Here is a 27,995-nt window from a genome sequence, read left to right as displayed (position 1 = left end):
CTTTGCTCTCTATAAAAAAAGAAAGACAACAAAATGCCCCCACAAAAGTCAAATGTCTTTATTTTATATTTTTAAAAAAAGTTTGTACAGTTTTAGTTCCTATGTTAAGAAAAAAAAATCCCTAAAACTGCCATAATGTTTAGATTCACTGCAAACTGTAAAAACAAGCATTTTATATATTAAAAAAAATTTACATTTTACAATTTTCTACATGCATGCACAAGGTCTCAGTTCCATAACCCTCCCACCCTCCCCCCACAAAAAAAAGGAAAAAAGAAAAAAAATCTAGATCCAACAGTAGAAAATTCTACATTTACAATCTCACTTGGAAGGGACTCAAAAAGCCCCCTTCCTTCGCGCACAGAACAAGTCACAACAATCACACACCAGGACCAAGTCCATCAGCAGATGCTGCCCGTGGGGAGAGCCGAGGAATGACAAGACAGAGCGACAGACACCACGGAGGGTCAGGGAACTCATCGGAGGGTCAGGGAACTCATCGGGGCCCAACAGAGAAGAAGCACAGACTCTGGGAAATGCATGTTTGAGATGAGAAGGTCAGGGACCCAACATCTCTGATGCTTGATGACAAGCACAATGCAGGGTTTGTGAAAGGAATTTAGGGGGGAGGGAGGGGGAGCAGGAAATGAAGGGCTGAAATGGGGGGGGGGGGGGGAAGAAACATGAGAGATTAAAGGGAAATAAACAGATCACGAAGAGCAGTTTAGAGAAAGGGACCAATGGGGACAGCCACAGAGTGGCGAGGTAGGTGAAGGACTGAGGCACAGTGTCCTGATATGGAGGGACGGAAGAGGGTATGTGTTCCAGAGTGATGAAAAGGAGCGCCTAGTAGGTGTGAAGGGGCTGCACCAGGATGCCATGAAGTCACAGAAAGAAAGGGCGCTGGAAAGACCCAGCCACTGCATCCCCTGGGGGTGGGGGCAGAGGCGGGCACACCCCCACAGGGAAGAATGAGTGATGGGGCAGGAGACGTGAAGGACACTGCTCAGAGGGACTTAGCTGCACGCCCCACAGCAATTCACAGCATGAAGACAACCTCCCACCGAGGAGAAGAAAGGACACACAGCCACACACTTGACAATTCATCCTGACATTTTAAAAAATAATAATAATAATCAAAGAAGATAAAGATACCACAGTTGTGACGCAAAGGACCAAAACGCTATCATTCTCAGTCACGGCCCTTAGTGCTCATACGGAGAGCTGGGGGGAATTTTCTTTTTGCTTTAGGAGAAAGGAATGAAGAAATCACAGTGATTCAACACATGGCAGGTTCTTAAAATAAACACTCCCTGCCCCTAACCCAGGGCAGCAACTAAGACCCCCAATAGGTTCCCTCTCCACCTCAATCCTCAAACCACGTCCCACTCCTGCCCACAGCGGCAATGACCGCAATCACCATCCAGGCCCCATTTTCCAGGATAGCGAGGTATTTAGAAATGTGACCCAGAGGGGCTCCTCCAACACCAGGTCTTGGAAGGAAAGACACCTTCCCCATACCCCCAGGAGAGGGTGTCCTTCGCTCAGGTCTATCCACAAACCCACAGCCCAGCTGGAGGCAGACTTCTGGGCCCGCCTAAGGTGAGCCCTGGCTGAAGAGCCCTTGCTTAGTAAGTGGTGGGTGAGGGAGGTGAGGGAGGGGGGCAGATGTGCTTTTCCAGAAAGGACAGCAGGAGAAACGCCAACCGCTAGGCTCCACCAAGCCCAGGACTGCCAGAGAGGGAGCCTCCCTGCTGAGGCATCCCTGGGGATCTGACCCCAAGCTGCTCTCTGCAAGGCAACAGCCAGTGAGTTTTCCGGGGAAAGACGGGCCTGTAGGGGACACTGTGATTTATTTAGGGGACAGACCCAGAGGCACATTCCAGCCCAGCCACCTTAAAGGTCTGCCACGTGAGTCCTGGCTGGAGGTATCTGGATGCATCCCAGTTCTACCCTCCCCCCATCCCACCCCCTGGCTAAAACTACATGAGTTAAAGGCTCAGATTTACACTGAATCTATGTGTTAGAGGGCCAGCACATTTTGCTCAAAATGAGATGGAAATTCTCAAGAATTCAGATTGGGTGCAAAGACTATGAGCGCTAAATGGGGTAAGGGGCTACATACCCACAAAAGGCAGCAATCCTGGTCCTTCACCCCAATACAGAGGGAGACCAGAGCCCAGAGAACCAGGCAGAGGGAGAAGAGGAGGGGACCCTGGCCAGCCAAGGAAAAGAGACCCCTGAGACAAAGAGGTGGACTTAAGGCAGGGGACAAGGAGGAGCTGCAGGCTCCCCCCAAGAAAGAGATGAGACAACAGGTCTCTGGAGCTGAAGGGAGGGACATCGAAACTGGAGGTGGCTGGTGAAAGAAAGAAAAATGTTTGCCTAGGACCACCGGGTGGGGTTGGGGCCCACAGGTGATGAATTCTGTGCAGGAGTCTACATGTCACCCTGTGCTGGGAAGGGGAACCTGGCCCACTGAGATGTTCACAGTGGAGTGGGGGGCAGGGATCTCTCCTGCCCTTCCCTCAGGGGCTACCCAGGAAAGAGCCATAAAAAGCGGGGACCCAGGAAAGGAGGTCACAGATGGCTTCTGTCTCGGTTTGCCCGTGGTCACGTGTGACCATACACGTCAGAAACAGACGGTGGAGATTTCAGGGTGAAGAAGGCATCTTCCCTTGCTCTGCATACGTATGGCTGGATGCGGGAGGCTCTAACAGCTGGAGGGAAATCACTCTGGCAGGGGACCCCTAACTTGGGGGCGGCGTGGGAGGACACAGGCATGCCCTTGCCCCAGGAACTCAGGACCTGTTGCAGGTGAGGGAGCAGCAGGAGGGGCGAATCACCTGCCATCTGGAGGTCTCAGGAAACTGCTGCCCTGGAGGAGTTTGGCACCGTGGTTCTCTGCAGTCATGTCTGTGTCCCCCAGAGGCAGCTTGTCAGGAGCCACTGGAAAGAACAGCCACGAGAACCTGGGTTCGAGAGTGGGGGCTCAGGAGAGCCCTGTGCACTTTCAGAAAAGACAGTCATCCGGGGAGAGGAGAGGGAGGGAGGGAGGCACTGATTCCTGCAGGGCCTGGACAGATACAAGAGTGAGGGGGGCAGAGAAGAGGGAACTTCCCAGGTACTGATGACAGCAGGATGGTCTCTCTAGATTCACCTGGGTGAATGAGGAAGAGGGGAGGAGACAGGAGAGGGGCAAGTTAATTCAAGTAAAAAAAAAAAAAAAATCACGAGAGGGCGAGGGCTGCAGGAAAGGGGCTGGACCTGAGTGCCCAGCCCTTCCCAGCGCCCCAGGAGCCCATCTCCCACTCCCACTGCTGTTACACAGTCACACCGAGGTCTCAGACTGCAGCCTCATGACAAACTTGTGCGACTTGGGGTCCACAAATTCCTCGGAGAGTTTGAAGAATGGAACCTTCTTGGTGCTGACCACCAGGCTGAAGTCCTGGCGCTTTAAGAGGAAAACAATGCCATCCTTAAGGCCGTTGGTCACCGGCTCCTCGCTCACCAGTGTCCACTGCTTGGCCAGCCAGCGTTCCTTGTGGTACTGGATGGTCGGTCCGGCTGCCAGGTACCGCTCCAGGAAGGCCTGAGGAGGGGAGAAGGAGCGTGTCGGAAGCTCTCCCACCCACCCGCCACCCTGCATACCCTGGGGCTCGGCTTCCAAGGACAGCCAGCAGGCCCCAGCTCACTGGGCATTTGATCGCAGAATGCCCTAGCGGGAGGAAGGCTGAAATTGTCTGTGTCAGACCCTTGCTTTATAAACGAGGAAGTGGGAGCCCACAGAGGTGATGTGGCTCAGCAGGGTCGGGACTGGAACTCAGCTCTCCTAACACCATCCTCTGCTCTTCCCCCTTATACCATGGGATGATCCGGGCAAGCCTCCCCGCATTCCTCTCCACCCAGCTGGCATGGTTAGTGACGAGCAGGTCGGCACCAGCAGAAAGCTAGAGGCATCCTGGTTAAAGTGCAACATCTTTAGTCACCCATGCACCAAGGATGGCTCCGGGGAAGCGAGACTAAAGAGCGGAGGGGTGGGTAATGGCTCAAAATGGTTCAAAGAGAACAAAAAAAGACACCTGGTGGAAGTGAAGGGGTGAACGTGGGGTTTTAGATCTGGAAATCTCAGAGCTTTTCTAGAGATGAGAAACGGGTCTCAGCCTTTCCCCAAATGGTCCCAAAGCTCTCCCTTCTCCTCACCACTAAGAACTTCACCCCATGCAGAGATGGGTGGATGGGGAGGAAATGAGAGAAGAGACTATGAGAAGGTGGGGAGGGGAGGGGAGGGGAGGGGAGGGGAGGGGAAGGAGAGAAAGATGGAAAGTAAAGAAAGAAGTGAGAGAACAGGGGGAAGGGAGCTGGGGAAACAGGGCCAGCATAGAGGAAGCAGAGGATGCTGGGTGGGCGGAGCAGGCACCTTGGGCGTCATGTCGTGGGTGATGCAGAACTCCAGGTGCTGCAGGATGCTCTCCATGGTGTGGTAAGGCTGCTGCTTGGTGGTCCGGAGGTACTTCTGCATGGCTCGGGCCATGGATGCGAAGATGGCCTGGGCCGCCTCCCGGGGGTCCATCACCTCCCTGGGGTTCTTCTGCTCCTCTTCCTGCAGCCGCTTGATGTGAGTGAAGGCCTCCTCCACCGCCACCACAAGCCTGGGGGACAGGAGGGGTCTGGAGCAGACACCCACCTCTCATCTTCCCCCCAGCTCCCACCCTCAGTATCCAGAACAAGCTCAGGCCTTTGTGCTCTTGAGGAAGCAATGGGAACCCATTTGCGGCCTAGGGCTGGGCTTTGGGGACTATGTGTATTTGCATAAGCATATGCTGTTGGGGGAGGGGGAGGGATTTTCCCCCCTGGGGACAGGAAACAGCCGTAGAGCTCAGTGAGCGCAGCCCAGGAACTCAAAGAAAGCATTTGAATGTCAAACCCAGAGAGCCAACCAAGAACTGTGCTATGGGAAAGACCAGCATTGCAGCAAATGCTAAGAAAAGCCTTCTTAAATAAGATGCTCAAATCACACTGGGGGGGGGGGGGGTGGTATGAATAGATACAACTACATCAAAATGACAGATTTCTATTCAATCACAACAGCATGGACAACATTAATGAAAACCTCTTGGGGCAGAGAATGGGGGGAATGCAAAGAATTTGCTACAAATCTAGTAGAAAAAGGCAAAACACTACAGAAAAACGGGCAAAGGAGATGAACAAACAATTCACAAGAGGCCTAAAAGGCTAAAAAAAGTCTATGAATTAATCACTTGCTAGTAATTAGAGATATTTAAAATGTTAATAAGATATTACTTATCCAACAAAATGAAAAAAAATTAGGAAGGTGCCTATAATCCAAATATTGGTTAGGATGTTGTGTGGATTCAATGAACTACTCTGCAAAGATAGGATGGCACACGTTGCATATTGTAGGCAACATCAGTGAATCTCAGACACACAGTGTTAAAGGGGGACAGGAAAAATAAGCCAATTGACATTAAAAGCAGAGAGACACACACCAACACCAATAATCGGAAGCCCTTCAAATAGCTTAGAATGGGATTTGGGCTAAGGAAACCTGTGCACACCGACAGGTTATCTGTGTACATCGACAGTCCCTCTGTTTATTCTTTTGCTTCTCCTAATTGTCTCAGGAAAGTTCCTTTAGAAATGATCCTTTTGTCTCAGGTGAACCAAGGGGAGAGTTTTCCTCAGCTTACACCCCGGGTAATGGGGCAGGAAAGGGTCCCTATAGGCCAAGAATGGTGGTGGCCGTGGAGAAGATCCAAAGACCTTAGGCAAGGCAGAAGGTAAGGGAGCAGGGCACATCTCTGGTTTCCTTCCATGAAGTGACTTCTACAACAGGAAACACACTGGAATGCTGCAGAAACGGGGTTGATAATCTTTGATCCAGTGCAGAGGACACCAGGCTTGTGAGAGGACAGGCTAAGCGCTACCTTCCTCCCGTGAGACCTGGAGATCCGTGTGGGAGGAGGGATCTGAGACCCCTGTCCTCCCGATAGGAATCCCGACAGACGCAGGTGAGACCTGACAGCAGCTGGCAGCAAGAAAGACTCTTCAGACCTGACTGGTTTTGCTCAGTGGATAGAGCGTCGGCCTGCGGACTGAAAAGTCCCGGGTTTGATTCCGATCAAGGGCACATGCCTGGGTTGCAGGCTCGATCCTCAGTAGGGGATGTGCAGGAGGCAGTCAATCAATGATTCTCTCTCATCATTGATGTTTCTATCTCTCCCTCTCTCTTCTTCTCTGAAATCAATAAAAATGTTTAAAAGAAAGAAAGAAAGATTCTTCAGGTGTGACTTAAATTCACATAATAATGTGAATGGGAAAAAGGAAGCAGTGAGGACAGCCTTTATGAATTTACCAAGATTTGGCAGGAAACCCTCATTTTCGCAGGTAAAAATGTACCATCTGCTGAGCAAGCTTTCAAGATCTGCTGGCAGGAGATCTCATCAGCCTCAGTCCCTGCTGTCGCAGGGGAGGTTCACATCCTTTCATTGGGTCCCTGGCCCACTGTGGTCGGTGGAATTCAAAGATGCCTCCATCCACCTCTGCCAGGTTCCCACTGCCGATGATTCAATAACATCGGCACATTTTGAGGATAAATTAAAGTACCAAATCAGCTGACTTTAAAATACAGCATTGGGTCCAGCAGGTGTGGTTCAGTGGTTGAGTGTCAACCCATCAACCAAGAGGTCATCAGTTCTATTCCCAGTCAGGGCACATGTCGGTTATGGGCTTGATCCTCCAATGGGGCATGCAAGAGGCAGCCAATCAATGATGTTTCTCTCTCATCCATGTTTTTATCTCTCTATCTATCCCTCTCCTTCCTCTCTTTCTAAAAAAAAATCAATAGAAAATATTTTTTTAAATAATAATATGAGATTGGACCGGTGATCGGTCAATATGGAAACATAGATAAACACAGTACTCACTGCCACATCAAAATTACCACTAAAATACAGAACAACCATCACTCAGAACCACCTGAAATCTAGCTGAATGGAAATCCTACAACTAGGGAATTAAAGAAGCACATCAAGACTGGTAGAAGGGACAGAGACTCAGGGTAGAATCAAGGAACCGGCTGGTGCCACACTCACATGTGGTGGTTTAATATCAGGAGGGAGCCCAGCCAGCATGGCTCAGAAACTGAGCACTGACCCATGAACCAGGAGGTCTCAGTTTGATTCCCCGTCAGGTCAAATGTCCAGGTTGCGGGCTCGATCCCCAGTAGGGGGCGTGCAGGAAGCAGCCAATCAATGATTCTCTCTCATCATTGATGTTTCTCTCTCTCCCTCTCCTTTCCTCTTTGAAATCAATAAAAATAAAATTAAAAAAATAAATAAATTAACAAGCAGAACAGAAACAGCCTCACAGATACAGAGAACATTCTGAGGGTTGCCAAGTGGGCGACGGTTGGGGGGATGAGTGAAAAAGGTGAAGGGATTTAGAAGTACAAATTAGTCATCGCCCATGGACACAGACAATAAGCAGGTGAAGGCCTGGGAAGGGTGAGAGATGGGTAATACTCTCAGTAATAAAATAAATTTAAAAAGAGATTTACCTCTCATCTGAAAATAAATAAATAAATAAAACACGGGGTTGTTCTGGTGGACCTGATCTTTTCGTGTGAGCCCTTTGAAAGCAGTTTTTCAGGCTAGAGGGCCCCTCAAGGAGAAAGCAAACTGCATGCTGTGAACTGCCTACAAGGCCAGGTGACGAGGTTCAGCCAGCAACCAGTGAGCCTGGAAGACGACCCAGGCTCAAATTTCAGCCTGTGAGACCTGAATGGAGGTCCAATGAACCCCACCTGACACAGGGGCTGTGAGGGAACAGATGTCCGTTGTTTTACAGAGCTGCCTTCATAGTGATTTGCTTTGGCAGCAACAGGACATGAATATCCACCCTCACCCTTATCACTGCTCACCTGTCTATTTCCAATAGTTACAGAACCCGGACGGTCCTCCTCTCCGGAGCCCATCCACACCTACTGCCCCCCAGGCACCTACCTGGCCCTCCGCTTGCGCACCCTCCGCTCGTGCTCTGCCTCCTCGTAGTAGTACTCATTGTGGCTGTTGTCCCGCCTCCGGGCCGCCGCAGCAATCACAGCCCGGGACTGGCCCGTGGAATTGTTGGTGCTGTTTTCTGCACAGGAGCAGGACAGAAAGGAGATGGTCACCTGGAGCATGGCCTTGCTTCTCGCTGCAAGAAGTCTGGAGACAGCAATCTGACTCATCTGAGGCAGCTGTGACCACCCCAACACTACTTCCTGTTCCCAACCCTGGTGGCCACTTCTGGGAGAGACCCACTGGAAACCAGGTGGCACTGGCGGCAGAAGCTCTGCACAAGTTCCTGGCCAGTGCAGGAGGTTCTGGAGCTCAGAGAGCCGAGGGCTTAGGACCAGGGCAGATGAGCAGACGCGGAGGAGCCAGACTGGGGGATACACCATGGCATAAAGGGACAGCAAGTAGGATCAGCAGCTAAGACCAGCCACCTGGAGTCAAGGCAAAGGACAGAACAGAAGCGTCTGGACAAGGGCCGAGGAAAGGAGAAAGCAAGGGAAGGAGGGGGCGAGAGGAACAGGGCGGAGGTAGCTTGGAGTCCTGCTGGGGAAGAGACCAGGAGGGCTGAGGAGCAGGGCCGCTCACCCTCTCCGAGGGAATACACCTTGAAGCCAGACACTTTCTTGGCCAGGACGGACTTGGGCAGGTTGAGAAGGGCAGGGTTGTAGACGGGAAAGTCATGGTAATACTTCTCCAGGATCCACACTGCCACGCGTTGGATGCTGTGGGGGAGACACAGGAGGGGAAGGGAGAAGGGGCAGACAAGGGGCGCAGGGGAGGGGAGACATCAGGGCAGGTTGGTAGGGCAGGAAAGGACACAGGACAGGGACAAGCTGCTTCCAAGAAGCCTGGCTCAGGGCCTGCGGTCTACTTACCCGGTTCCCACGCCTTCCCCAGGGCTGGGCCTCTAGTCCTTCCCTGCCGTACTGAAGCCCAGGGGAGAAAGGGCAGTGGGCCTGGGTCCCCAGCCAAGGGTCACTCATCCCTTTCAGGATTCCCCCCAAGATTCCCGATAGCAGTGGTCGGCAAACTGCGGCCCCTTGAGTGTGGCTCTTCCACAACATACCACGTGCGGGCGTGCACGTACAGTGCGATTGAAACTTCGTGGCCACACTCAAGGGGCCAAAGAGCCGCATGTGGCTCGCGAGCCGCAGTTTGCCGACCATTGCCCTATAGGATCAGGAAGTGCTACTGATACTCTGCAGGGTCTGGGAGCGTCCTGCCCACAGTATGGGCGGGGCGGGCTGAAGAGCTTCCCTCATTATCTTTTGCTCTGAGGGTCCCTCCTCTGGCCAGCGCATCTCAGTGACCACTCACCCTGTGATCACAAGAGGCTGCGCCTCCAAGAAAGAAATAGTAAAGCGACTCCCAAAAGCCTGTTCGTGCCACAGCTTTCGCCTCTTTGGCCCACCCCTCTCTGAGATCTCTACTTGTCCGTTCATCCATTTGCCCCATCTTGTCCCAGGACCCTGCGCATCAAGCCGCAAACACTGTCAAAAACATCCTAGGTGCAAAGTACTGAACTGCTTCCCACACGGCCCTCCCAGCCCAGCATCTCCAGCCTCATCGTCGCACTACCCTGGCCCACGGTGCCCCAGCCTCCACCCCAGGCCCAGCTGCCGGCTCCCAGGCGCTCATACCTGAGATGGCCCACGTTGTAGAAGCGGCTGGCCCCGTCCGTGGAGCGCACGACCTTGAGTGTGAACTGAGGCTGCAGTTGGCGCAGCTCCAGCAGGACCACCGCCAGGTAGTGCACGAAGAGCAGGGCGTCCACCAGCGACACGGCGAACTGCACCACGCCCTGGTAGCTGCGCTCCCGGGCGTCCAGGATGCGCACCCCGTAGAAGAGCCAGTAGGAGACGACGAGCAGGAAGACGAGCACCATGAGCAGGGCACGCAGCACGAAGACGCGGGGCAGCGAGGCCTTGGGGCGGCGGAAGAACAGCGCCCAGCTGCCCAGCAGCAGGATGAGCAGCTTGAAGGCCACGGAGATGAAGAGGCCCTCGCAGGCGGTCCCGCAGGGCTCCAGCTCCTCCCGCCACAGCAGCGGGGGCAGCAGCAGGAAGGCCAGCGGGGTGAGGAAGGAGAGCAGCGCCAGCGTGGTGCCAGCGGCCACGCCCAGGTGACGGGAGCAGTCCAGTGGGACACTGTCCTCCATGTCCTTGGCGATCCGCGTGAGGTCATCGTGGGAGATGCTGTGCTCTGAAGTACCTGTGACTACGGTGGTCGTTTCCCCCCAGTTGTCATCCTACAGCAAAGGGGGCGAGGGGAGAAAGACGGAGGGGAGCGTGGGGGAGGAGAGGGAGGAAGAAGGGAGGGTAATCAGCCAGTATGCAGCCATCCGAGGACCGAGCGCACTGCGTCCACACGGGCCTCTGCAAGAGGACACCTGGGGCCTGGGCCTTGGGGGTCTTCACACCGGTCAGCAGGGCAGCAGAACTGCACATGCACAGATGACCCTCAGAGCAGAGGGCACAAGAGAGATGCCAAGGGAGCTACTCGACAGTGACTGGGACCTGAGGTCACACTCATCAGACAAAGCAGACAGGGGACCTGCGATGCCAGGCGAAGCAAGAAACGCCTCTCCTCCGGGCACCGAGAGCCACTGGAGGCTCTGACTAAGAGGGTGAGTGAGAAAAGCAGTGTGGTGAAGAAAAGGGGACACTGGGGGGAGGAGAGGGGGAGGTGGATGATTAGTGCAGGTGTGGGGACCTGGTCAGACTAGGACCGCCCGGGCTCTGTGGTCTGCCCAGCCAGCTCTGCTGGGCCAGCTCCATGCCCACAGCACAGGGCTGCCTCTTGCTGGAGGCAAGAGGGTGGGCAGGCCGGGGCCCCCAGATGCCTTTCTGAGTGGGGTCCACTCAAGCTGTTTCTCTGAAGAGGCTACATGCCGTCTCACAGAGGAGCCCAAGACGACAAGTGGGCAGTGGCCATCTCTCCACTCCTGGACAGCCTGGGCTATGGAGTCACATCCTACACCCGGGATTTAGGTTACACGCCTGAGCCCCGGGGCCTGCCTGGCAGAGTCCGTGATTAAGAGACTGAGGTGGCTCCTCTCCCACGGACAAGAGAGGAGAACGACCTGAAAGGAGAAAGTGGATGCACTGGCCACTTTCAGCTCAAGAGCCAGGGTCCACTCCTCACCCAGACACATCGCCCGCGCTTCCCAAGGACCAAGGCTTGGGAACGCCTCCCGACAGCAGGTGAGCCTATCACATCTCAGGGTCACTTCAATAACTCAGTGGCCAAGTCTCGGGGAGAAGACAGGATTGTGGAAGGGGGAGAAAAAGCATTTGCATCTGGTATTGATCCGTCCCCAAGACCCAGGAATTCCCAATGTCAGTCACAACAAGTTCTTGTGAGAAAAAAAAAAAAGGGCTGGGAATCTCCTGCCCCACAAGATGCTCTCAAGAAGGAAGAGGAGGAATGAGACACGGGCAACCTAGTCATCTCGCATCCTAGCTTTGCCCTGTTCTCGCTCTGTGTTCTGCCTACTGACCTCCCTAGCAGGTGAGCACAGCGGGCCACCAGGTGAAAGCAGGAGGATCCGTGTCCTGGATGCTCTTCCCAGCCCCGCTCCACACCCCAGCCTCACCTCTCCTCCCTTCCTTCCCCCTCCACTCCTCCCGCATCTCATTTACCCAACACCCAGGCGATGCTGTTCTGCAGGCCGACACCAGAGGGTGCCAGCGTGGCCTCGCCTGAAGGCTTCAAAGAAAACTCAGGGCTGCCCACACCCCAGGCCCCATGCAGCCCCCGCCCTCCTATGCTAGATTACCAGGAGCCTGACTGACCAGCATTGGCCAGAGGAACCAGGGAATCCCCTACACAGCCCAGGTCACCCCCACCTCTCTGAAGATGAGGAAGAAGGAGACTGCTGCTTCCAAAGGGATTTCTACTGAGATTCCCTCAATTCCACTGAAACAGGGTCTGACCCTGGGACAGACACACACCCTTTCCAGAGCTGGGCCGGCCTTCCAGCCCCCCACCCCCTCCCCCCTGGGGGCCTCCGCTTCGCCAGGGTCAGTCCAGAAACACCCGACCTGCCCCTCCCCCCTGGCGCTCACCCGCTCATCCCCGCGAGTGGACTCATTGTCCAGCAGGGGCTCCCCTGGAGCCTGGATCGTCACCGACTTATCCCCGCGGCTCCCATCTCGGCTCTTAGAGCGGTGTCGGTCCCGGCGGTCCCTGCAGCCGGGGCCAGGGGAACAGGCACAGAAAGGTCAGGGGAGGACCTGGGTCTCCTCACAACCACCCGCACCCCACCACCCCCGCACATACCCACCGCCGGGGCCTCCCACCTCCCTCTGCCACCTGGGTCACCTGTGCTTTCGGGAGCTGCGGGAGTGGCCCGACTTGTAGGAGTAGCCCGAGTACTGGGACTCGGTGTCCATGGCGTCGGAACGCCGCGCCTTGTAGCGCTCCAGGGCCACAGGCGGGGGCCTTTGGGGGGGCCCCACAGCCACCTCCTTCAGCACTGGCTTCTTCAAGCCGAAGGGCACCTTCAGGAAATCAACCGTCACCCTGAGGGACTCTATCTTGCTGGACGGGTGGGCTTGTCTCAGAGAAAATCAAGCGACGGCTCCTGGGGAGAGAAAGCAGCTAGTTAGGGGTAGGAGGTCCTGGGGGGGGGGGTGTCAGCACGAAGCAAGACCACCCGAATGGCAGCCGCGAGCTATGAGCCTGGCCACTGCCTGAGACTCGAACATCCAGGTCCCTGCTCTATCCAGGCGCCCAGTTCTCCTGCCCGGCATCTGCCAAGGGCTCAGGGTGGAGGAAGATACTGGCAAAGGCCACCCAGAGTGACCCAACCCTGGCGGGGAGACCCAGGGCAATGCTTTCCTATTCTCAGCCAGGGAAACTGAGGCTCAGAGAGGGTGGTGCCGGCCAGGCCAACAGGCTGGACCAACGGAGACCAACTCAGAGATCAGGAAGCAACTGGCTTCTGTCCAGGAACTATCCCAGGCCTCTTCTTCATCTGCAGTAACGTCCCGATCTCACAGGGTCTGAGTCTGCCCACAGGGGGCTGTCTCTGACGATTCTCTTGACACCATCTCCCCAGCATCTACATCAAACACACCTATAGCTATGGTCCAGGTCAGCTTGGCTGCTCCCCCGGAGGCTGAGTGTCTGTGTGTTTGTGCACGTATGTGCTAGTACCAGGCGGGGTGAGGGATGGCAAGGAGTGAGGGTTCAGGGAACCCAAAGGCCAAACATTCTGAAATGAGCAAGATGGTGAGTTTATCTATGTGTGGGCTAAGGGGCAGCATCTTTCACCTACACGTTCACATTCTAATTTTGCAGAGGACAATGACCTCTCCTTCCCACCTTTCCCCAACTCTCACCCAAATCCTGCTCATTCTTCAGAGCTGCCCCCAGCCCTTCTCAGGAGGCCCCCCCCCCAACCTACTCTAGCACCAATGTCCTATCGTCCCCTCTGACCCCGACCGCACCAATCACCATCATGCTCTGGGTGCCTATGCCTGATCTTCACTCACTGAGTCATCAACTCTTCCTCAGGCACCTACTAAGAACTATGTACAGCCGAAACCGGTTTGGCTCAGTGGATAGAGCGTCGGCCTGCGGACTGAAAGGTCCCAGGTTCGATTCCGGTCAAGGGCATGTACCTTGGTTGCAGGCACATCCCCAGTAGGAGATGTGCAGGAGGCAGCTGATCGATGTTTCTAACTCTCTATCTCTCTCTCCCTTCCTCTCTGTAAAAAATCAATAAAATATATTAAAAAAAAAAAAAGAACTATGTACAGTGGGTATGCAGTGGCAAAACAGGCTCTGAGTTTACAGTCTGGTGGGGCAGGTGTACATTGAGCAAGAAGACAGGTGAGTACAAGTGACTAACTGTAGACTGATGGAAGGAGGAGACCAGGATGGAAGGAGAAGACCAGGATGGAAGGAGGAGACCAGGATGGAAGGAGGAGACCAGGATGGAAGGAGGAGACCAGGAACCTATGAGAGACAACGCTGGGGAGAGGGGCTACTTTAAGCTGGGTGGCTCTGGAAAGTCTTCCTGAGAAAATGACACCTACGCCCGAAGGAGAGCAGGCGTTAACCAGGCAGAGTGGAAGGGGAGCCACGGAGCAGAGAATCAGGTGTGGGAAGGCCAGCAGTGAGGAGCTGGCTGTATTTTGAGAAGCTGAAAGACCAGCGGAGCTGAGGAGGGGACAGGGCAGTGGAAATGGGAGCTGAAGAGGCAGCCGGGGGCCAGGTTATCACAGGGTCCGTGGGCCCAGTGACGGGCTCGTGGGCTATTTAAAACAATGGGAAGGCTGCACAGGATTTCAGCTATCAGACATGAACTGAAAGAGGGAAAGGAGAAACGTGCCGAGGTCATGGCCTGAGAGGCAGGGGAGGAGGCAGCTGGTGTCAGAGGAGCTGGACTCAGAAGCTGGGGCTTCAAGATCATGGGCATGAATGGGATCACCTAGGCCAGTGATGGCGAACCTTTTGAGCTCGGCGTGTCAGCATTTTGAAAAACCCTAATTTAACTCTGGTGCCGTGTCACATATAGAAATTTTTTGATATTTGCAACCATAATAAAACAAAGACTTATATTTTTGATATTTATTTTATATATTTAAATGCCATTTAACAAAGAAAAATCAACCAAAAAAATGAGTTCGCGTGTCACCTCTGACACGCGTGTCATAGGTTCGCCATCACTGACCTAGGCAGTGGTCAGCAAACTGCAGCTCGTGAGCCACATGCGGCTCTTTGGCCCCTTGAGTGTGGCTCTTCCACAAAATACCACGTGTGGGTGCGCACGTACAGTGCGATTGAAACTTCGTGGCCCATGCACAGAAGTCAGTATTTTGTGGAAGAGCTACCTCAAGGGGCCAAAGAGCCGCATGTGGCTCGCAAGCCGCAGTTTGCCGACCACTGCCTAGGGGATTACATAAGAGGTCCCTGAGAACCCCAATACGTAAATGTGTCCAGAGGAAAGGGAGCAGGCAAAGGGCTGAGGAGGTGAGGCCAGAGGAGTGGGCTTCCAGCAGCCGAGGTGGGAGTCCATCGGCCCCCTCAAGTGCTGCCGAGAGGTTGACTCTGTTCAGGACGAAAACGAGTTTGCTTCATTGAATTGTTACCTTTTCCCCAATGAAACGACACCATCGCCAACATGCAAACAGCGACTATCACAGTACCCACCACCCTCCCGTGGGCACAGAGCACGTAACTGACACCCACCTAGTAAACGAATATGCCCCTGACTCCCAGGGAAAGGGCAGTGAGTGCAGGAAGATGAAATCAATGCTGCCCATGAACCGGATTATCTGGAGGCACCCCATGGCCTCCTGATGTCTGTCACGTCCCCGTGTCAAGGCAAGTGTGTGACAGAGACACACCTGGGAGACAGAGATGGCAGACCTTCACCCAACCCGACCTTTCTGAACACCTTTACCACAAACAAGCAGGGCCCTTGCTCATCGCTCTGTGTACAGTTCCCATCTTGGGCTCTTCCACCTGCCTCCCGAGAACCCACTCTACTGGTTTAGTCCTCAATATGCAGAGTGGAGCAAAAATAGGTTTACAGTTGTGAGTATGCAAAACAGTTTATTCAAGTTTATCCTTGTATTATTGTTTATTATTATTGTATTATTTTCCATATGAACAACTGTAAACCTACGTTTGCCCCACCCTGTAGTTTAGATGTCTCCGTTGCCTCTCTCTTGCTATGGTTAAGCCTATTCTTTTTTAAAAAAATATATATTTGTATTGATTTTTAGAGAGAGAGGAAAAGAGAGGGAGAGAGCGATAAACATTGATGTGAGAGAGAAACAGCAAAACATTGATGGGCTGCCTCCTGCACGCCCCCTACTGGGGATCGAGCCCACAACTCGGGCATGTGCCTTTGACCTGGAATCGAATCCGCAACCTTTGGGTGCACAGGACAACGCCCAACCAACTGAGCCACACGGGCTCAGCCTATTCTTTCTTGTCCTCCTCCTAAAAAATGAATTTCACCAGGAGGTTCAAAGAGAGAAAGTGGGGTACAGACCAACGTGGGTGGAGACATTAAGGGGGAAAGGGCTGTCATTGAGGTGCAGAGCCACCAGAACCCAGACTCTCCCTCTCCTCATCCACATGCAAACACTCACATCGGCCACAGGCACTGGCAAAAAAAAGTCTGGAATTTGCACTCAAGGATCTGCATTCAAAACCTAGCTGTGACCACGGGCAGGCTGCTTCTCTGTGCTTTGTAGTCTGGTAGGCTCGTCAGACAGGGAAAATAATAATGCATACTTGATGGTGTGGCTGTGAGGATCCTGGGGGTGAAAGAAGTGCTTTTATAAACTACTCAGCTAGTAATTAAGTAAGCAATTAATATGCTCTGGCTCCAGGATCTCTCATACTCCAATCCCCAGACACTTCCTCTGAGACTTGGAAAATAGGCGGTATAAAGAAATCCCGGTGTTAGTCTGCCTAAATAAAGTCTCTCACACACACAAACACACACTCATACACCCCTGTGACCAAAGCCACCACTTCAAACACACCCAGGAGGGAGGCTAATGCCATTGTGTTTCCCCTACAGATAAATTTCAAACCCGACCAGAGTGCCAGTTCCCTCCCAGCCCTTTGTTCTGAACTGCTCAGCCTAGAGCCCCACCGTTCTCCCAGCTACTTATTAAAGACCCAGCGTAAAACCTGCTCCCCTGGCCTGCTTCTCCCACCCCGGCCAAAGCACGCTCCACCCTCCCTTGCCGGTCAGAAGGGCCAAAAAATGAACCAAATTTCAGAGGACAATTTCTGTCCCCTCAAGTCCCCTCAAGTCATCCCAGCACGGGAGAGGCTGGGAGAGGGGCGGTGGGTGAGCAGCAGAAGGGCAGAAGTTTCCCTGGTATAATCAGCCTCAGGAATCAGGGGTTTGGAGGGTCTCCAGAGCGGGCAGCGTTCCCAGGAAAGAGAGCGGGGGAGGGATCCTGGGATGAGATCAACAAGTGGAAATGAAGGGAAGCGGACTTGGTGTGGGGCAGGGCGGGCCTCCGGTGGGGGAAGGGGAGTGGCGGGCTGTAAAATGGAATGTGTCCCATGGCTTTCCACCTTGTCCCCACCCCCAAGACACACAAACATCCTCAACTCTGTCCTCTGCTCAAACCAACCATGGATTATCTGGGGTTAAAAGGAGACCACGGAGGAGGGAGGGAGGGAGAGCGAGCCTGTCACAAAAAGGAGACCCTTCTCCCCTCCAAAGGCCTTTCAGAAATCAAATTAATGGAATGTGTCTCAGTATCATCTCAGGGGGATTGGGGGGAATGTTAGGGAGGGTGTGGGGGCTTTTGTCCCAGCTGCCCAGCTTCTCCCACATGGGTCACCATGGCAACCAAAGCCCCCTGTTGCCTAGGTGATGGCAGCCGGTCCAGGAACCCATACCCAGTATCCAAATCAGGGAGGTTATGGAGGTGGGGGTGTTTGGGACAAAGGGGGAGAGAATGGGGTTTCTTCTCTGGCGGCCCCAGCTTTTGTCTGAGCTCTGGGATCAGGTTTCTTTAGGAAACAATTGGAGGCCTCTGGAAAAAAATACACTCAGAACCTGGCAACAGGCAGAAGCAAGGCCTTAGGGGGAGGGGAGAGGGGGAGGTTGGTATTGGCCGAAATGCAGACCAAGACTAGACCCTTCCCCACGGCCCCACTCGGAGGAGCAGCTCAGGGGGAAGAGGGCTTGGACACAGATGTTGGCATCCCCATATGGGGCACAGGCTGAGGACCGATGGCCAGGGGCAGGCAGCTGTGGTACCACCTCCTTTGGCTGCTCTAGTCCAGGGCCACCCTACTGCCCAGTCCCAGCTCCTCCAGACCTGGGATGGGGAAAGGAGGCCGGGCAGAGCCGGAGATGGGGCTGAGGAAGGTGCTGTGGGAGCCAGAGAAGGAGAGGTGGGGAGGAGAGGGGAGGGGACAGGGCACAAACATGCACCTGAAAGAGGTGCTGATTGCTCCTCAACTTCGCCAAGGATGGGGCTGCAGTCAGCGGAGGTGCGTGGGCTGGTTTCAGAACGGACTACTGGAGGGGGCAGAGGAAGGGGAGGACAAGAAGCCAAAAGTGTTCCTCTCAAAGGGCAGGTCTCTGCCAGGACCGCTTTCAACCGAGGCCTTCCTCTCAGTCCGGGACCCGGGAAGGGTGGTCCTGCCTGGACGCAGGATGGCCGTGACCACCTCCTCTGTGCCACCTGCAGGGGAGTCTAGGGACCCCTGTGGGAAAGCCCTCATTCCCACACAAGAGCCTGGGTCTTCGCATGTGCCCCGCACGCCCTTCCCCACTGCAACCCTCGAGTGGTGTGGGCATGGGGGCGCCCCCTAGTCTTCCCCCACCACAGCCCCAACTTGCAAGGATACCCACGTGAGTTCCACCCCAAGTGCTGGCTGCCCGCCCTCCTGGGTGCCACCAGGAGCCCCACCTCCCAGCCCAGTGGCCCCGGAGCTGGATGTCTGATCAGAGAGAAAGCACCCGAGGCCAGAGTGAGGCAGAGCAGAGACTCAAAGTCCCACCGGTCCCTCCTCAGACCCCTTGTTTTTCCTCTTTGCCATGCGTCTCCCGAAGCGTCATCCCTTCTCCGATTCTCATCGGTGAGCTCAATCCAGGCCGCCCTGTAGACACCAGTGGGGAGCGGGAGGTGTCCAATGTGGGGGACCCTAACAGGGCTCCATGGAGGACAGAGCGGTACCCAAACCTCTGACTGTAGCCATGTCATTGCCGGCTCCCCCTCAAACCCCTCCCTCAGGCGGAGACCCAGGACTGACCGGTGCAGCAGGCGCCCGCACTAAGCTGGAAGAGGCCTTCGAGGTACAACGTGAGTTCTACAGAGAAAAGGGGGAACCAGAGAAAGAAGGTAGGGAGCCCGTGGCCATGACGTGTGAGCAGCCCGCTTCTGGCCCCCACTGTTTAAAAGGACCTCACACGCTGTGACTGAGGTGTGCTCTTCTCAGAGCAAGTCCTGGTCCCTTCACGAGCCTCCTTCTGCTTCTAGAACGGCCAAGACTGCAGGGCCAGGACAGAGGAGAAGACACGGACTCCTGCCCTAACCCCTCTTCTCACCACACAAAGGGACAGAGAGGAGACAGGCCCAAGCCGAGACCACCGAGACCAAAGAGCCCTTCCCCTCCAAGGGGTGTTCTCTGCCCCTACAATTCACCACTCCAGATGTTCCTTCCTTCCTTCCCATCCAGCCTCAGGCCGTGGACAAGCCACCATTCCAAGAGGCCCGTGCGGGGTCTCGGGCCACAAAAAGGACAAAGGCACAGAGGGGGCCAGGACCAGCCCTGACTCCTCAGTCCTGCCCCCTGAAAAAGGGCCCAGTGTCCCCGGGGACAGTGCTGCCCCGGAGGCCGGAGAGAACAGCTGGATCTCAGTGGGCTGAGGGGGAGGAAAGAGCTGGACCAGGGAGCCCAGGAGCTGGCACCACGTGCCCCACTCCAGCCCTGCTCACCGGGCGGGCGCTCTCCCAGGGCAGCCCCAGACATGAGCTCACCATCCTGACAGCCCCAGGCAAGGGGCAGAACCTCCTCTTCACAGGGCTGAGCAGCAAGGGAGAGGCTGTGCTGGGGCCACCAGGCGCCTCTGTTTCTAGAGCTGCCCCCGACCAGACCCCGGGGCAAGGAGCCGGGGAGGGCCCGCAGGCTGGGCTCCGGGCCAGGATACCTGAGCTTGCGTTCTAACTGAAAAGGAGTCAGGGAAGCCAGGGCCACGCCCTCTCCAGCTCCGTCCTTAATCTCCCTCCATCTAAGGCTGGGTACCCTCCAAATCCACAGACACACTTAAACACAGACACACGCTTACACCCACAGGCACATTCCCCCCTGAAACCTGGAAGGGCTCCTGCCTGCCCCGCCCAGCTCCACCTGCCCTGGCCAGGCAGGTTCTGTAGAGACCTGCTCTGCTTTCTCTGGCACCCCTACCCCCACCCCAGCTATCAGAAAGTTTCTGCCCCCACAGAACACCACACACAAGCACACACAAGGTCGTAGACACACACACACACACACACACACACACCCCGGAGCCCTCCATTCCCTAGCCTCCCCTAGACCCATTCCCAGTCAGGCTGGCACGGAAGGTGGGCAGGGGAAGAGTGTGCAGTAGCAAAGGTGAGTAATCCCTTTGGCACCTGTCCCAGGTGGAGGCTAAGCTGGTGAGAAGGGAACCAGGGCTTCTAGATGCCTGGATGCTCTGTTTAATTTTCGCCAATGGGCAGGTCTCACAATTCCCACCCACCAGGCTCCAAGATGCTTCCCCCCTTGGCTGGGGCAAAGGACTGGCCCCTACCTGCCCACCAGGTAAGCTATGGAAGAGCCAAGAAAAAGAAACAGGGAGCTCGGAATTGTCTGCAGGGACGAGAGAAGGTGGACAACGGCAGGTGAGCCAGCTGTAAGGGCCCACAGGCCAACCTCCTGTGCACACCACGCCCACCTCAGGGCAAACAACAACGCCTCCCTCCCTCCCTCACTCGTCAGTAGGCCCCGACCCTGACCCCAAGAGCCCCCGCCTCGCAGTAGGTGAGGGGGAGCCGGCCAACCCTAGGCCTGCATCCGATGGAGACAGCTGCAATGTGGGGTTGCTGGCAGTGAGGGCTGGTTTGTACGGCGAAAGCAGGAGGGTGGCCTGAGGGTGGGCGACACAGTGTGACGGGTGCCAGTGGCACGCCTGAGCTTCGCCATTCTGAAAACCTTCTCCTGACACTTCGCCAGCTCTTATCTAGGAAAATCAAGCCAGCTGAAAGGCCACGCACCCAGCAACCTCCCTCACCCTGACAAGCCCATCGCCTGAGGTTTCCACTCTTCCTGGAGTCCAACGTCCCCCACCCCTTCTATGTGCCACCTCCATTCTACGGATAAAGCAGGTGATTCAGAAACAAACAAGTGTCCCTGTTCACACGTGGTTGTTTTTTTGAAGTTACCGCATTCACACCTCAAGCTCAGCACCTGTTCCCTCCTAACTCCCACTTACCCTAAAAAGCCAGAGCCCTCCCCAGAGTCATGCACAAATACATCATCGCTCTTCTGATTAGGGGCCTGGCCCTTATTGCCTGCAGAGTTTTCCTGCAACTTCCTACCAGTATCCTTTAGACCAGCGGTTCTCAACCTGTGGGTCGCCACCCCTTTGGGGGTTGAACGACCCTTTCACAGGGGTTGCCTAAGACCATCGGAAAACACATATATAATTACATATTGTTTTTGTGATTAACCACTATGCTTTAATTATGTTCAATTTGTAACAATGAAATCAGGGGTCACCACAACATGAGGAACTATATTAAGGGGTCGCGGCCTTAGGAAGGTTGAGAACCACTGCTTTAGAGCCTCGCTTTCGCTGGAGAGCAGCTCTCTGTAAAGGATACTGGTAGGAGGTTGCTGGAAAACTCTGCAGGCATGAGGGCCAGGCCCCTGCCAATTACAAACAAGGCCCCGGGCTATGGTGGCTGGAGCACCCATAGGTGAAGAGGCCCAGCAGAGAGGAAGAGGCCCAGGAGACGTTCTGCCCAGGGTGGCAGCCATGCCCCAGGCTGTGACAACTAGGTGTTCCTCTTGTTCCACCAGGAGACCTCGGTCATCCCGCCTCCATGACCACCTCCGGGGCAGCTTCTCTACTCCTCAGGCTGGTAACTGGACTCCAGTGTGCTTTTCAGAAGACAGGGGAATCATTCAAGTTCAAGATTAAAGGCAATAATGAGCAAAATCAGACCTAATTGGAATGAGAGTAAGGGAAGAGGGAAAGAGCACGTTGGGAACAGAAGAGCAATGAAGTGAGACAGGCCTGACACAGCCTCTTAGGAGCTATGTCATCCCAATGAGTGGCTCATCGTCTCCAAACTTCAGTTTCCTTATCTGTAAAGTGGGGATAATAGTGCTTACTTGGGAAGGTTAAGAAGAGCTCTCAAGGAAATAATGTATACAGAATATCACAGCATCAGGCACATAACCGAGGTTCAATAAAATGTTATTTCCTTCCTCTTTATCCTTCAAGAGGGCAAAAGGCCAATCCCCAGCCTCATTGCAAGAAGTAAATCCCACCCTAACTGGTTTGGCTCAGTGGATGGAGCGTCAGCCTGCGGACTAAAAGGTCCCAGGTTCGATTCCAGTCAAGGGCATGTACCTTGGTTGCAGGCACATCCCAGGTAGAGGGTGTGCAGGAGGCAGCTGAGCAATGTTTCTCTCTCATCGATGTTTCTAACTTCCTATCCGTCTCCCTTCCTCACTGTAAAAAAATCAATAAAATATATTTTTTTTAAAAAGAAGTAAATCCCCACCCAGAATTCAAGGAATCACCTTTGGCTAGTGTTGGCCCCAAATGACAGCCCCTCTCTGAGACCACAGCCAGGCACTGCCTAGGAGAGCAGCCAAACCCTCTTCCTCTCTCTGCCTCTTTCCTCAGGGGTCCTGGATCCCCAGCCTCTCCCCTCCCCTCCCTCCTTCACTTACAGTGACGCAGGGCCTGTGCTTCAATCGCCTCCCACTCTCCTACAGGCACCAAGCCCAGCTGTGTATGGAGTGGCCCAGGAAAGGGGCCCCAAGCTTCCTGCCCCACCCCAGCCCCCAGCTTCTTCCCACTCTCCCCTCTCACTGCCCCTCCCTGATTACCAGGATATACTCAGCTCTGCTGAATCCAACCCCGCTTCTCCCAAACCCTCCCCAGATGTCACATCTGTAATTACCAACCTTGCCAGGGGCACTGGACAAGCACAGCAGTACCTCATTTCCAACCCCACCCCTCCACCCCCCACCCCCATGCAGGCCTCTGCCTCCTACTAGGCACTATGCAGGGTGGAGGGAAGGAATGGAAAGATCCTCCCTGAGCTGCCTCATTTCTCTCCAGGTCTCAAAAAGGTGACATGACAGAAGGCTACCCAAGTCAGGTCACCAAGTCAGACCTTCAGAAGGGAGTGCTGCTAGGAAGCAGGTGTGGGTGGGATTTCCTCCCAGGCCCCTCACACCTGCCCCCCAGTAGCACGATTACCCACCTGGAGTGGGTAAGAGGAGAAATGCCAGCTCAATTCAGAGAGAAGGGAAGTTGACACTGAGTAGAACAGGAAGATGGGAATCCACGGGGATGAAGGTAGATGCATACAGGAGGGAGCTGGCCAGAGAAGAGGAAAGAGTGAGTTAAAAAAGTCCCATCCCTGCCGGCCAGTGTGGCTCAGTGGTTGAGCACTGACCCATGAACCAGGTCACAGTTCAATCCCCAGTCAGGGCACGTGACCTGGGTTGCGGGCTCAATCCCCAGTAGAGGATATGCAAGAGGCAGCCGATGGGTGATTCTCATCATTGATGTTTCTCTCTCTCTTCCTCTCTGAAATCAATAGAAACACACACACACACACACACACACACACACATATAAAAGTCCCTTCCCCACCCAGACTCTGAGAAGAGGCAGTAATATCCCAGTCTTTCCTCTTCCCATTTCCTTCATCCGACCAACCACCTAGGACTTGGTTTTACAGGCAGGGAAACTGAGGCCAAGTCCCCACCACATACTTCAGGACCCGATAATACCAAGTTGTGTGTGGTTCACCAACACCCCTGACCTGGCTCAGCCTCTCCTTGCAGCGCCGTCATTTAAGTCCAGCCAAGGCCAATCCATACCCTGGAATATGATTCAGCCATGTAAAGGAGTGCAATCTGACACCTGCTACAACGTGGATGAGCCTTGAAAAGATCACATGACGTATGGGAAGCCAGACACATTGGATAATTCCATCTATATGAGACATCCAGGATAGGTAAATCCGCAGACAGAATGCAGATTGGGGGTGGGAAGGAAGGAACTGCTTAATGGGCACTGGTTCCTGTTGGGCGGTGGAAAGGATTCAGATAGAGGCCAGAGTTGCACAGCCCTGAGAGTCTACTAAATGCCACTGTCCGCCTTTAAATGGTTAATTTTACGTTATGTGAAGTTCACCTCAAGTAAAAAACCAGCCAGCTCAAGGCACATCTCCACGTACCTTCCCACAGCAAGCACGCCTGCTCTATGGCGGCCTCCAGAACATACCTCCACACAGCACTCACGGGGCCAAGCGATCAACACGCTTATGCATGTCTCCCCGTGAAAACCCGTCTCATGCGCCCCTCCATCCCAGTGCTCCACACAATGCCTGGCCAAGAGGAAGTGCCCCGCATGGTCTGCCAGAAGAAGAGCAGAAGCAAAGCCTCGCTGTCCTCCCAGCCCAGCCCTCCCTTCATCGCATCTTCAACCAGAACCAGAACCAGAACCACAGCTGCTTCCATCGACTACCGAGCGCACCCCCTGTGCCGGGCACCGTGTGATGGGCTCTCCACCTACGACTTCACTTCATACTCATAAACCTAAGAGGCAGGACCTATTTTAATTCCATGATACAGGTGAGGCTTCCAAAAGTTCTCTCCTTTTCTCTAAGGCAGTGGTTCTCAACCTTCCTAATGCCGCGACCCTTTAATACAGCTCCTCATGTTGTGGTGTCCCCCAACCATAAAATTATTTTTGTTGCTACTTCATAACTGTAATGTTGCTACTGTTATGAATCGTAATCTAAATATCTGATCTGCAGGATGTATTTAGGCGACCCCTGTGAAAGGGTCATTCGACCCCCAAAGGGTCGCAACTCACAGGTTGAGAACCGCTGCTCTAAGGCCACAAAACTAGGAAGTGACAAAACGGGATTTAAAAGCAGCTGAAACCCAGGGAAGGAGGCCTTGGGGACCTGGGATTCCTTGAGAAAGGCCCTATCTGGGGTGGGAGGATGGTGTCCTAAGACACCTTAGAGGCTGAGGGCTGGGGTTCCCAATGGCCTGTGCCCCAACATCGCATCACTACTTAGTGCTAATTCCAACCATGTTAGACTCTTCCCTTTGGCCTCGGAGTGTGGGGAGCTGTTGAAGGAGGAGCTAAGGAGACAACTGGAATCCCTAAAACTCAGAGGAAATGAGGAGAACCCCAGAACTCTTCCCTCCAAAGCTTCTGTTAGCCAAGGAAGTTCACCTCCCTTCTAACTGGAAGGACCGCGTGGAAATCAGAGAAGCAGACAAAAGTCTTTCTCGCTCAAGACCCAGGGAAGGGGGCCCTTCCTCAGACTTCCAGGGAACATAAGGAGCGGACAGTGGGCACTGCGGAGAGGCCTGCCTCTGAAAAGTTAGAGGAAACAGAAGGAGCAAGACAAGGGGGGGGGGGGGCATGTGGCCACTGGGTCCAGTCTGGACGTGCTTGAGAGATGGCACTTCCTTTTGTCTCCTTGGACAAGGGCCCCCCCAGTACACATGCACGCAGAGAGAGTGCACGCAGCAAGCAAGGTGCCAAAGTCCAAGCACACTGTGCTGGCTGCGGGCGCACGCTGGCCGCAGGAGCCCTGCCCATCAGACGGGGGCCAGATTGGAGGGAATAATGCGTTTTTTTAAAATCCAGTCTTTTCCTATCTGCCTCTATACCCAGCCCCAACATACTCTAACTCCCACTGCTCTTATCCCAGAGTCTTAGGAAAGGTGGGGAGCCTGAGGACTACGGAGGAAACGTCCCAATGGCCTGTGCCCATTAGGGCCTCTAACATTCCAGTCCAATTTCCCAGAGACCCTACTGGCCAATCACAGTCTCAGCTCCTAAAACTGGGTGCCTTGACCTGACCTCTGCCAGCAAGAGGAAAATGGCCGAGAGAGGGAAAGGGGCAAACAAGGAGCGCACCCACAAGAAGGAAAAGGCCACCCCCTCCCCTCACTCCAGAAAAGACGAGAGAGGAGGCAAAGCAGGTGGCTGCTGCTTCTCTGGGAGGCAATACAGCCACTTCCCGGGCAATAGGACTTCCCACGGTGCTGTCACGTGATGGGGTGTGGGTACCTGCCCCTTCCCCAACTCCGGCATCTCCCCTCTTGCAAGCTCAGCCCCCATTCCTCGCTCTCAGACCTGGCCCCAGACCACAGCCCCGTCCAATCATGCTTCTTGCCAGTGAAACGGGAAACCATTTGACAAAGCACACACACATTTTCAAAAACTCCTGAAGACCACCCACCCCTGGCCTCCCCAGAGCTCCCACGCCACCTTCTCAGCCCCATGAGGGAAACCCCAGTTGCTTGGCACCCGGTCGCATCCATTCCAAACCCCAAGACTCCTGAGGAACTGTCGGATGCTGGAAGCAGGGCAGTTAGTGGGCTCGGAGGCAGAAACCCCAAGAAAGCTTTCCACGAGAACAGTGGCCTGGGGGGCAGGGGGGTGAACTGGAGCTGGAAAGCCAAGCATGTAACCTCTCCAAGCACTAGAACCCAACCTATGATGAGGGGTCGGGGGTCCTTCTTATTCTTTTCCCTGATTCCTCCAGGACTATAACTAGAACCCCCTTTCCCTATTCCTCACAACACACATCCTTTGCTAGAAAAACCCACTTCCCAAAACAGACCCCTCATAAGATGGCCCACTCACTCTCACCCATGCGTCTCAGCGGCTTAAGGCAGTGCCCCCGAACCCAGTCAGGGACACCCAAGAAGCCTCAGAAGCCTCCAGAGAGGCCTCCCTTTGGGTTTTCTGCCAGGAAAGTCTGCCTGCAGAGGCAAGAGGTGGTACCCCCAACACCCAGAAACACGCACCACCTATGGCGGGCACACACACACACACACACACAGACACACACACACACACACACACTGGTACTTATCCACACACAAACCTTACGCACATGAGCACAGATTCAGTCACATCGCTTCCCAGGACACAGGTGCACACACGCCCATTTGGATATGCCCCATTCTGCTCTTACACACCCACCTTCCTCCATACCTATGCACCTCTTTCCCATGAACCCCCCCACCGCCCCCCGTTCCCACAGACACACAGCCCTTCCCCAGAGTGTACCCATAAATCCATATCCAAACACACAGCAGATCCAGGGCCGGCCGCTCCCTGGGTGCACACACACACTCAGGCACAGAAAAACACCTCCACCTCCAAACCCAGGGGCCCACCTGCAGGCACAGAAACAAAGGCGAGTGCACACTGGTCCCCCACCAGTCCTTTCAAACTCACCAGTGCTGAGCCCCCCCGCCCCCCAAATGGGTAAAGGGGAGTGGGGAGAAGGAGGCAGCGCATGCCCAGGGCCCGGGTCTCAGCCCGCTGGCCCCATCCTCGGGCGGCACAGACACACACACACACACACACACACACACACACACACACACACACACACCCTCCACTCTCCAGGGCAGGCCCCCCAGACACCACTTCACACCCTGAGCCCCCTCCTCGGCCCCTCCCCACACTCCAGGGCTGAGAATGCACCCGAAGCGCCTCGCTTCCGACAACCACAGACCCCATCCTCGCACTCCGGGTCTCTGGCTCTAACAGGCTCCCCCGAGATCATGCAGGCCCCCGCCCGGACCCCGGGCCCAGGAAAGTCCCCGGCTCTCCAGGCCCGGCTCCGCCCCCTCCCACACGCCCCTTCCCCTCCCAAAGTTGGGGGGGTGACTCGGCGGTGCAGCGGGGGATCGAACCGGAAGGGGACTGACCCACGCTCCCCTTCCCCCATTCGCCGCCCCGCTCGCTCGGGGGCCGGGCACCCCCTGGCCCCTGGCATGATCGTCCTCCTGTTCTGTTGCTTTCTTTCTTTCTTTCTTTTTTTGCAAACTTTGCCCGCGCCCCGCGCCCCGGCTCACCCGCCGCTGCGACCTGCCCAGTGGCCTCGGCGGGCGCCCCGCCGCCCGGCGCCTTTGTATCCGCAGCGCCCCGGGTCGCTCCGAACTCCGCACTCCCAGCCCGACGGGTGGACGCGGGGGTTGGAGGGGGCTCCGCAGCCCGGGCACCCCCTCTTCGTCCCAGACCGCTGCCTCTGCCCCCTCAAGGCCCCGGGGCAGGGGGCCGGGGGCAATGGGGGCGCTCAGGCACCCATGGCGGACCCTGGTATCTAGGAATCGGGGATCAGGAATCGGGACTCAGACCCGGAGCCGGCGGCGGCGGGG

General features: G+C 55.1%; 1 protein-coding gene across 3 annotated transcripts; it reads right to left on the bottom strand.

Moving 5' to 3' along the window:
* Positions 1 to 24: 24 nt before the first annotated feature.
* Positions 25 to 27,995, bottom strand: VANGL2 (VANGL planar cell polarity protein 2). 3 transcript variants are annotated; one of them, XM_059675326.1, is made up of 9 exons: positions 27,693 to 27,995; positions 18,007 to 18,093; positions 12,402 to 12,663; positions 12,146 to 12,266; positions 9,719 to 10,326; positions 8,664 to 8,800; positions 8,025 to 8,160; positions 4,421 to 4,652; positions 25 to 3,592 (listed from the first exon to the last, which is right to left on the bottom strand). In XM_059675326.1, exons 3-9 carry the CDS (start codon positions 12,470 to 12,472, stop codon positions 3,332 to 3,334), a joined length of 1,566 nt encoding a protein of 521 aa, XP_059531309.1. In that variant the 5' UTR covers positions 12,473 to 12,663; positions 18,007 to 18,093; positions 27,693 to 27,995; the 3' UTR covers positions 25 to 3,331. The 3 variants fall into 3 exon arrangements, with proteins under 3 accessions (XP_059531309.1, XP_059531307.1, XP_059531308.1); XM_059675324.1 differs by lacking the exon at positions 18,007 to 18,093; XM_059675325.1 differs by lacking the exon at positions 18,007 to 18,093 and having other exon boundaries at positions 12,402 to 12,660.

The sequence above is a fragment of the Myotis daubentonii genome, chromosome 18 (genome assembly GCF_963259705.1).
Source record: "Myotis daubentonii chromosome 18, mMyoDau2.1, whole genome shotgun sequence".
Taxonomy (NCBI): domain Eukaryota; kingdom Metazoa; phylum Chordata; class Mammalia; order Chiroptera; family Vespertilionidae; genus Myotis; species Myotis daubentonii.
This window is presented reverse-complemented; position numbering and strand designations above follow the sequence as displayed.